General features: G+C 46.6%; 1 protein-coding gene across 1 annotated transcript in view; it reads left to right on the forward strand.

The window, feature by feature from the left end:
• Positions 1 to 11,179, forward strand: part of DAAM2 (dishevelled associated activator of morphogenesis 2) — a 75,495-nt gene that overhangs the window by 62,937 nt on the left and 1,379 nt on the right. The window contains exons 17-24 of the mRNA XM_023512816.1: positions 1 to 68; positions 1,231 to 1,315; positions 3,349 to 3,455; positions 3,598 to 3,686; positions 7,748 to 7,916; positions 8,105 to 8,212; positions 9,121 to 9,181; positions 10,342 to 10,669. Of these exons, the coding sequence (XP_023368584.1) occupies positions 1 to 68; positions 1,231 to 1,315; positions 3,349 to 3,455; positions 3,598 to 3,686; positions 7,748 to 7,916; positions 8,105 to 8,212; positions 9,121 to 9,181; positions 10,342 to 10,669 (1,015 nt within the window). The remainder of the gene's footprint in view (positions 69 to 1,230; positions 1,316 to 3,348; positions 3,456 to 3,597; positions 3,687 to 7,747; positions 7,917 to 8,104; positions 8,213 to 9,120; positions 9,182 to 10,341; positions 10,670 to 11,179) is intronic.

The raw sequence follows: 11,179 nt of genomic DNA on the forward strand, positions 1-11,179 counted from the left end.
CGCAAGGTCAAAGAGCTGTCCGTCATTGACGGCCGGAGGGCCCAGAACTGCATCATCCTTCTCTCCAAGTACGTGCTGGTCCTGTGTCTGTGGTCCCTACCCCAGGATAAAGTCCTGGTGGGGGAATGGCCCCGCCAAGGAGCAGAGGCCAAGATGGGACTAGAGCAAAGGAAGGTGGTATAATTGATGGCCTGCGGGAGAGAGGTGGAGAGGAATGGGCTGGTGGCTAGCCTTCCCTTCCCTATTGTCTCCTGGGATGGAAGGAATGGCTCTGATCTAGAACCTTCTCCTGGGAACAGCAGTGTGGGGCTCTGTAGACAGGAAACTGCCCAGTCACGAGGCCCCTGACCAGCCTGGTCAGCGTCTGGCAGCTGAGTTGCTCTAAGCCCACAGAAAGCCCCTCTTGGCTTAGGCCACAGAGCAGCATGATCTCAGCCCCTAAGCATTTCCCGCGGCTGCAGAACAAACAGGGCAGTATCTGCACTAACAGCACAGCTTCTGTGTGGACCTCCTGCCGCAGCAGGTCACAGGGCACTGCCTCCCATGCTATTCTTAGTGCTGCCCCTGCCGCCTCAGGGACATCTACCCCCTTTCCTCCCATACAACCCTGGGCCTCAGTTTCTCCTACTTGATGGTGGGGGAAACTTCTACATCCTGAGGGTTCCTCATGGCCATACATGTGGAGGGGATGGGAAGGGCCATGGGGGTGGCTCTTCCTCTCCTGGGTGGCAAGGTGGTTGAGATAGCTGTGTGGGAGTTGAGGCACTGTCAGACACTGAGAGGCAGCCCGTGTTCTGAGGAGAAAGTGGCCGGAAGTTGCCTCCAGTTGCTTACTGATAGGCCTGTCCTCCCGTGGAGTGCTGGACATTTTTTAGGAATGAGAGGAGGAAAAGAACCAGAAACCCTTTTCCTATCTCTTTAGTCTGCACTGAGGACATTCCTTTTACTCCCAAATATCCCTATCCGCTCCGACACAGTCTCAAGCAAGAGACCAGAGATTCAAACCTCTATTTAGAGACTGAAAATGCCCATTGTCAAGTTTGAGTGAATCCTGTTAGTCTGCAAAAGCTTTCCAGAGCAGGTGAAGAGAAAGCATCATCAAATATACTCCCGGGTACTGTTAGGGAGAAGGGGGAGGCTGAGGCTGTATCCTTTGGAGAAGAAGGTTTGGGGACTGTCTTGGATATAAGAGCCAGGCCAGACTGCTCAGGCAGTGGGATTTCTCCTTAGGTTGAAGCTCTCTAATGAGGAGATCCGGCAGGCGGTGTTGAAGATGGATGAGCAGGAGGACCTCGCCAAGGACATGCTGGAGCAGGTGAGGACCCTCGTGGGAAGGGAAGGGGAGCTGAACATGGGGCCAGCCATCCCCCTTCCTGACAGCCCCCAGAGAGGTTGGGGAGAAGGTTTATAGAAACTTTTCTGGGCCCACCTTTCTAGGGGAGGGCTGGAAAAGACTGTCTGGCCTGGCTCTTATGCCCAAGACACAGCCTTTTCCAGGAGTCCTTGAGGCTTCTCAAAGAAGATTTAAGGTACAATCCTCCAGGGGTCCCAAGGCAAAATCAGAGTGACCAATTGTCATATCTTCCCCAAATTTCTTCCACCTCAATTTGTTGTGTCCATTAAAAGAAAATCTAGAAAACACTAACAACACTACAATCAGTTAGACTTTATTAAAATGAGGAACGTCTGTTTATTGAATGGTGCTATTACTGAGAAGACAAGCCACACAGCAGAAGAAATCTGCTGTAAGTGTATCTAACAAAGATACCATGTTCAGAACAAAGAAGTCTACATATCAATGGGCAAATGAAGAAGAAATCAACTTGAAAATGAACAAAAGACTTGCACAAACAATTCATGAAAGAGGAATTTCAAATAAGGCTATGAAAAGGTGTTCAGTACTATTAGTCATCAGAAAAATACAGTCGACCACAAGGAGGTGGCACAACACACCCACCAGAGTAGCTAAAATTAAAAAGACTGACATTTTCTGGCAAGGATGTGAAGCAATTGAAATTCTCACGTAGCACAATCATTTTGGAAAACTATTTGGCAGTGCCTATTAAGGCTAAACATATAACTTACCTTATTGACTAGGAATCCCATTATTAAGTATACATTCTAGAGAAGCCAGTATAAATACTGAGTAAAACACACACACAAGAATCTAGTTGACCCTTGAACAATGTAGGAGATAGGGTCACCAAGTCCCCATAGTTGAAAATCCCTATAAGATTTTTGACTCCCCAATAACTTAACTACTAATTGCTTACTAGTGACCTTACTATTAACATAAGCAGTTGATTATGTTCTCTTCTATGACACTTGTTCTCTGTGTTATATGTGTTATATATTGTATTCTTACAGTAAAGTCAGCTAGAAAAAAGAAAATCATAAGGAAGAGGAAATGTATCTGCTATTCCTTAGTGAAGTACATCATCATGAGGGTCTTCTCATTGTCATCACGTTGAGCAGGCAGAGGAGGAGGCAGAGGAGGGTTGGTCTTGCTGTCTCTGGGATGGCAGAGGCAGAAGGAAATCTGTGTCTAAGTGGACGCACACAGTTCCACTCCGTGCTGTTCAAGGATAAGCTGTATCTATGGCAACTTTATTTATAAAATCCCCCCCAAACCAACTGTCCATCAATAAGAAACTGAATATATAGACGTGGTACACTCAAAAACCAGAATACTGCTCAACAATAAATAAACGCAAACTCCTAATATGAGGTAGATGAACTTAGGCATTACATTAAGGTTCATCTACCTCATATTCTCCTCATACTTTCTGAAAGAAACCAGACACGAAAGGGATTGTGGAGCGTGAGTTCAGGAAAAGGTGAATCTAACCAGGGGTCATGGAATGCAGTTGGGAGCCTGTATTCAGCTGAGTCACTTATTGAAGTCATGCAGGGTAACTTTCTGGGGAGGTGAAAATGTTCTGTGTCTTAATCTGAATGGTGGTTCTGTGGATGGAGAGTTTTGACAAAACTCATTGAACCGTACATTTAGGATTGGTGCACTTTATTTTAGGTAAATTATACCTCACTAAAATTGGTTTAAAAAGGAAAAAAAAAAACATTGAGCTGAGCAGTTAAGAATAGTTTAATTCACTTGCATATGCAAGTTGTATCTCAATTTTAAAACCTAGGGGGAAAAAAAAAGAAAAAAGTTTAGAGTTGGGTGCCCTCTTCAGGCAGATGAAACACAAATGGGTCCACACAGTTGGCGCCCCTGTCTGTCAAGGTCCACTCTCATCCTGAGCAGAGTCAGTGTGTGGCTTGTCACTCCCTGCACCCCATCTCTGCTACTCACCAGTTGCTTGTGTGGCTTGCACACGCTCTTTGCAGCTTCTCAAGTTCATCCCTGAGAAAAGTGATATTGACCTCCTCGAGGAGCACAAGCATGAGATTGAGCGGATGGCCCGCGCTGACCGCTTCCTCTATGAAATGAGCAGGTTGGGGCTGCGGGCATGGCAGGGGTACTGGAGTCTGGGGGGTTCTGCCAAGGGAAAGGGGAGGGAGGTGGGCAGGCACAAGCAGAGGCTGGGGGGTGGGAGGGTGGGAGCTACCTCTTGATGTAGCTGACCCTGGCCCTAGGATTGACCACTACCAGCAGCGACTACAGGCCCTCTTCTTCAAAAAGAAGTTCCAGGAGCGGCTAACTGAGGCCAAGCCCAAGGTGGAAGGTAGGACTGAGGGTTGGGGGAAGGCCTAGAGGACAGAGGTGTCTGGGAAAGCCAGGGTGGTGGGAGCCAATGCATAGGGCCAGAGGACGTGCCTCTGTTAGTCTCAACCCAAATGAAAAACCAAAGTCAAAGACAAAATTTGAAACTGTGATTATTGTTAAGATGTGCATGTGTGCCAACCAGGTACTGTGTTCCCTATGACTCAGCATTTAGACTCTGCAAGGTGGGGCATCTATTGACATCTGCCCCAGAAGGGAACAGAGATGTTGAGAAGACAATGATGATAGCCAGCACCTAGGACAGTGCCTGGCACAAATCAAACTTTTACCCTACTAGAGAAGTGCTAGATTCATAGAAGACCTCTGGACATATTTTTTTTAACCTGTAAGCTATTCAGAAAGATCCCTGGAGGTTTCTGATTTTCTGAGTCAGGGAACCCCTCCACCCAGGCCTGTTTCCAGATGAGAAGTTTGTAATTCAGTGAGAAGCAGGTGCTAAGCACTGTGTGAAGCAATTTACAGACATGGTCTTCTTTGGTCTTGACAATTCCATGGGCTGATGCTATCATCGACCTCTGGTTCTCTCTTCTTTGTTAGCTACCTGAGGCTGTGTTACTAGTGGATGGTGGAGCCAGGATAGAAATGTCAATGCTGTTCTTCAGAATCAATCCCTGCCCTCTAATCCTCCTGTGTTGCCCAGAGGCTGCCTGAAGGGATGACGTGAGAAGGAGGGGCATATGGAGCTTGGGGGAGAGGCTGGCGGTCAGGAAGAGGTGTGCGCCCAGAAGGGAGCAACCAGGAGAGGCTCTGAGGCTTATTTGTGTTGAGGACAGGATCTGCAGGGCAGAACAAGACAGCCTGTGTCCAGGATGCTGAGGGTCCCCAGCTGGGGGTAGAACAGAGCATGCCTCATCCCCAACCCTGGTGCTGGATACCAGGGGTAGTCAGCACTCCCTGAGGTGCCCGGTCCATAGCATAGCTTTTTGTGGAACCCACTGAGCTCCTTTGGAGAAGATTCTGGGGACAGGTGGTACCTTGAGAGCTAAAGGCAGACATTTTCCATAATCAGACCATATTCCCCCTCATGCCACACAAAAGCACACAGCAAGGACTGTAGGTGGTGATCAAACACACACACAGCAGGGACCATAGGTGGTGACGTAGATAATGGGTCTGAGGGAGAAGGAAAGATGAGTCTGGCGGTATTTCCTGCCCCGGTGATGGACGGATGCTTACCTTCATCATGACTGTATCGTCTGCTGCAGACTGCCTTTGGAGCACAAAGCACAATTAAGGGGTATAGCCCAAGACACGTATCCTCAAGGGTTTGCATCTTGGGTCACAAACAAGCAAATGTGGACAATTGCCACTTGGAGCTATGGAACTACAGGTGCTCACCCACTGGGAATGTTTAATCTCAGATAGCTTCCTGTTCCCAGAAGTCCACTGCTAGGCTCTCCCTACAGACTAATCAGTGGATGCTCAGGAAAGCGTCTCCTTTGACACCAAACTCGGCAGAGTGAGATGTGTTTGGGATGGCAGAAGGTGCTGGGGAAAGTTGTCCTGTAGCTCTGGTCTATCATACTTGCTTGGCTATACAATGGCTGCTGTCCTTGAATGGTCCAGAGGTCTCTTCCTTCCAAGAGCTGGTAGAATGGTAGAATCTGATCTGTGTGCTTTCGTGAGGGTGGAGGCAGAGGACTGTGCAGGGTTGTAATTCCTATTCTTCCTCCCAGATCTCCTACAAAGTATTCCTGGGAGAGCTAAGATCCCAGCTGGGTGAGGTGATGCACTATTGACACCTGCCCTCCCAGCCTCCAGCAGGGTCTCTGGGTCAGTTTGCCAAAAGCCAGTTCACCAAATTCAACACATTTACCAGTTCTTCCATAAATATATTTATGAACTTATTCCTTTTCAGCATATTCTTCTTATGAATATGTTTATTGCTGAACATACCAAAGTTATCGATTCTTATTATGAATATATTCACTGAATATAGTCAAGATGAATATGGTTGCAAATATAATATTCTTATGAATATATTCATGAATATATTATTCTCATGAATATATCTAGTGTCAGGATTGCATATGGGGTTTTTCCCATTTACACTGATTTCCTTTGAACTCTTGTCATTTTCTGTTTGCCAACATTTTAGTATTTTTAGGATGTTTCCTTTGCAAATTTTTCAAATAGCATATCAACCTTAGAAAAACTATCCCAGCTGATATAAATTGCCAGCAACTTTTCCAAGTAGGTTTTTTAAAATAAACTTCTTTTTTTTTTTGAGACGGAGCCTCAAGCTATCCCCCTGGGTAGAGTGCCATGGCATCACAGCTCATAGCAACCTCCAACTCCTGGGCTCAAGAGAGTCTCTTGCCTCAGCCTCCCAGGTAGCTGGGACCACAGGCGCCCACCACAACGCCCGGCCATTTTTTGGTTGCAGCCATCATTGTTTGGCGGGCCCGGGCTGGGGATTCGAACCCGCCACCTTAGGTGTATGTGGCTGGCACCTTAGCCGCTTGAGCCACAGGCGCCGAGCCTAAAATAAACTTCTTAATTGAAATACAAAATGCTTCTAGAAAAGTATGCAAATCATAATATTCCTACTTGATGAATCATTATGGACTGATGCACCTGTGTAATTGACACCCAGATCAAGAAATGGAATGTTTCCAATCTCCCGGAGCCTTCTCCACGTCCCCCTGCCCAACCTTTACCCCCTCTCCCTCCTTTCTAAAGGTAACAACTATCTTCTAGTTAGTTGTTTAGTTGTTTTGAACTTTATGTAAATGGAGTAATATCATATGAGTAATTTTATGCTGACTTCTTTTGCTCAATGCTATGGTCATGAGTAATTCCTAGTGTTACTTCAAGCCGTGGGATATTCATTTCCAGTGCTGCATTTTGTTCCATTATTCCATTTATTCTGTTATCTGAATATACAGTAAGTTACCCATTTGATCCGTAATTTTTTAAAAACTAGAAACAACCAAAATATCCATCAAAGGTAATGCTGCTTTTGGGTCACAGAGTATGCACATGTTCAACTCAGAATCTGCTGACAAATCTTACTTATTATTAATTTTCACAGCTTCTTTTTCAGTTCTTTATTTCTAACTACTTTTGAAGTTTTCTGCAGGCTTTTAGTCGAGTGGTTTTCATTTTATCGTCACAGCGATAAGGAATGTTCAGTTTGGCATAAGCCAAAGATCACAGGATAATTTGGTCTTCTGATCACCACATTCAATATTCAGAAAGCATATTCCATAACTAGTAACCAAAATACTGGTGCAGGATTTGTTTCTCACTCCTGCGACTCCACTGGAAATATAGAGCAGCTGAGGAAGGTCCAGAGCATGCAATGCTGATGCTTTGGTTACTCTTTACTTCATTTGTGGTACTAGCAAATGTCATGTCAGGCATTGGGGGAAGATGGCTAAAGATGCCTTAAGGTTGGAATAATCCTGAAAATGATATTCAATAGGATGTCAAGTAACTTATCCAATCTAAGACATCATCGACTGTAAAATACATCATTATTTTATAGAACAAAATTAATATGGGTATTTTTATAATTGATGTTACTAATTGATAGATTTTCTTTCTAAAAAAATCAATACAGCATTTCAAAATAGGCAGAAGCAATCCCATAACATGTAAAATGCTGAAATTAAAATTTTTAGGTGCTATGTTTAGAAAAAGTAAAAGAATTATATTCAGAAGATATTCATAGAAAGAAATTATATTAAGATTAAGATTAGTAATCTTAAGATTAATCTTAAGAAGCAAAGATCTTCTTAAACATGTTTTCAGGAAAAGTTGGCACATTGTGAGAGTGGGTTCACTGGCGAATTGGCCCTGGTGAGTTGTCTGCTTCCCCGGGAGGCAGGTGAATGTGGGATGTGAAGTAGATGGGTCTTCTGAGGAGCAAGGACAGTCTTGGCCCCTCTGAGAGTTGAAGACTCTTGATGGCCCTTTCTCTGGAAGGAGCATCTTGCAGGGGGAGCCGCTGCCCTGGCCTAGTCTGTGCAGGGCTCTGACAGGTCCCTCCTCCCCTAGCCATCCTGCTGGCCTCCCGGGAGCTGATCCGCAGCAAGCGTCTAAAGCAGATGCTTGAGATCGTCCTGGCCATTGGCAACTTCATGAACAAAGGGCAGCGTGGGGGTGCCTATGGGTTCCGGGTGGCCAGCCTCAACAAGATCGCTGACACCAAGTCCAGCATTGACAGGTAGGGACCACCCAGCTTCCTTAGCCTCCTCCCACCCCACCCTGGCCTCTCCCCTACTCCCTCTCATCCTTCCTCTGTTTCCCATCCTGAGATGTGTTGTCTGCTTCCCTTAACACCCTAACTAACTTCTCCCCAACTCTCATTGCCCATTTCCTGTCCTTTACCTCTGACTGGACTTTCATCCACAGAAACATCTCTCTGCTCCATTACCTGATCATGATCCTGGAGAAGCATTTCCCTGACATCCTGAACATGCCTTCAGAACTGCAGCATGTTCCAGAAGCTGCCAAAGTCAAGTGAGGGGTCCCCCTAAGACTTGCTTCTACTGGTGATCAGCTGTACTCTTGTCTGACTGTCCTCCTCCTGGGTCTACTCCGGGCTGACTAGGAATGGGTGGCGCCTCGGGGTCTGCTTCTGGGAGAACCAAATAAGGACAATTTGCTCTTAAATCCTTCTTTCAGAGATGCTTCCAGAAAACACCAATAGACGAGTGGGGAAGTGAGGATAGAAAGAATGCCATTAAGAAGAATGTTATTAAGCTGGTTACCACCATGGGCAATTGGAGCTTAATCCTACTAAGGAATGCTGGGAGATAGTGAAGAAAACCCCCTTCAGTTACCTCACCCAAAGGGCGATGTCGCCCGGGCTATCATGCAGCTTCTCCTGCCAGTCTTGGCTCTGGTGCGGGGGGAGAATAACTCTTTGACCATGGGTATAAGCAGATGGGGCTGGGCCTCAGAAAAGTGCTCACATCACTGGAAAGTCAAGGCCATGCTCTACAATGATAGTCCATGGAAAGATGGGTAGGGTATCAACAGCATTTGTTCAGACAAGAAATCAGACCCAAATGTATAGGTTGACAGACGCCACCTCTCAGAAATGTAGTGGCAAATGACTAACAGGTACTGAATGTTACTACGTGCAAAATGCATGCAAGAGTTTATAAGCATCCCTGGTGGTAATGAAAATAAATAAATGTAAGTCAGAGGCCATAGGTTTGGAAAGAGCTATAGAATATAAGCTTCACTACTATTATTTTATAGACACACAGACAGAAGCAGGTGGGGGGAGATGATTTGCCAGGGCCACACGAAGCTCAGGTCCACTGACTCCCAGGCCATTGTGTTCGGCACTGTCGTCTCCCTGGACCAGCTTCAGCTCCCCAAGTCTAGACCTAATGACCTTCCTTCTTGTCTCCTCACAGCCTGGCAGAGCTGGAAAAGGAGGTGGGCAACATCAGGAAGGGCCTGAGAGCAGTCGAGGTGGTAAGTACCTTATCTATGCCTGCCTGAGTTGAGGGCCGCTGCCAGGAAAAGCTGCTCATGCCACCTGTCACTCTTCAGTGGGGTGACAGAACACCTGGCAGTGAGCACAGCCTTAGAAAAGGGTGACTAGATTATGTGGAGCTTAAATTTAACCCCCTAAAAAGAGAACAGCAGAGACTATGTCCATGTCACTGTCCTACATGGTGTCTCTTCACCAGTGGAGTGGAATGAATCAGTAATCTGCCACATGCTTCAGCAGGGTGCAGCCAGATGGGAAAGAGGATCCTCATCCCTTGAAAGCTGGCCCAGTGTGGCAGTGGGCTGCTGCCCCTAGAAGCTTCTTCCCTATGTCTCTCTGCCTCTTCTGTGGGCCAGTGGGGGACCCAGGTGCTAACTCATTGCTGGAGGGAGTGGTGGTCTCCACCGCTCCTATTCTGATGGCATCTCAGCTGATACTATTTCTGGCCCTGGCACTAGTAGAGGAGTGAGGAAATGAGCCAGATTGGGCCAGTGTGGGGATGTTCCTGAGCCTTTGTACACTCTACCTCAGAACTGGAGACCCTTCCCATCTTCACTGTGGAGGGAGGGGTATGTAAGGGGAATGGCTTTGGAGGCAAAGGTCAAGTTAAATCTGAGAAAGAACCTTTTGTTGCCACCATGGAGAGATAGGGGCAGATTATTTCTAAATTTCCAATGTCATAGTCCTGTAAAGTGCTAATCAAAGTGTGGCCCATGGACCAGCAGCACTTGTGTCAGTGGCACTTGCGTCATCTGGAAGCCTCAGAAATTCATCTCTTTAGCCTGCATATGAATCACCTGAAGGTGTTGTTAAAGTGTAGCTTCTGCCCAGTGCTTCTGGAGTGGGGCCCCAGAGTCTGCATTTCTCACTATTGCCCAGGAGGTGCTGCTGATCCTGGATCACACTTTGGGTCACAAGGTTCTAGAGAACGAAAGAAGGCAGTGGTGTGCGAGGGAAGGGTAGTAGCAGGATGAGCTGCTGTTAACTCTCACAGTCACCCTTCAGATTGGGAGGTTTGGGGTGCTCCTTCTTCAAAAGGGCCCAGTGTTCCGGGAGTGAAAGGGTGGCAGACGTGGTGACCCTGCATCCCTGATGCTTATCCTGACACCTGTCTAAACAGCATTTTACTCTCCCTCCTCAGGAGCTGGACTATCAGAGGCGCCAGATGCGGGAGCCCAGTGATAAATTTGTCCCAGTCATGAGTGATTTCATCACAGTGTCCAGCTTCAGCTTCTCAGAGCTGGAGGACCAGCTAAATGAGGCCAGGGACAAGGTAAGGACACATCCAGTCCCCACTCTGACCCCAGCCTCACCCCCACGCCTATTGCTTTCCAATTCAGCTTTATCTAAACACAGATTCCTTCACCCATTCCTGCCACAAATGGCCGGGAAGGGACAGACCCAGAGTCACAGAACTTTGAGAAAAACATTTCCTCACTCCCACAAGACAAGCAATAATGGCAGACTGTGTAACGATCAGTCCTTTATCAGGTGTCAGGCACCATATTACATGTTTCAATGATTTGTCTCACCACCTATGTCATGGATTTGCTGAAAGGTTATTATCCCAGGTGACAGATGTGAACACTGAGACTCAGAGGAGTTAATTAACTAGGACTGGGATAGAATCCTGGCTGCTGCTCAGCCTTGGACTTGGCAAGCAGCTCTGCCTCTACCTGCTTCTCACATTCAGGTACATGGACACTAAGTATGGGGGTCTTATTAAATGCAGATTCTCATTCAGGAGGCCTGTGGTGGGGCTTGAGATTCAGCATTTCTCCCCAGACACACACCTGTTGCTGTCCACAGAGCACACTGGAGCAGTGAGGTCTTTGAGTGGTTTGAATAAGAGATAGTAGCTCTCAGTGGAAGTCAGAACAGTACTTGGCACATATAAGTATAGCTAGTCCTTTGGATCTGTTAACTAACTAAACCCCATAACACACTATGAAGTAGATTCTATTATTATCTCCATTTTA

The sequence above is a fragment of the Otolemur garnettii genome, unplaced genomic scaffold (genome assembly GCF_000181295.1).
Source record: "Otolemur garnettii isolate 467f Iridium unplaced genomic scaffold, OtoGar3 scaffold00031, whole genome shotgun sequence".
NCBI classification, from domain to species: domain Eukaryota; kingdom Metazoa; phylum Chordata; class Mammalia; order Primates; family Galagidae; genus Otolemur; species Otolemur garnettii.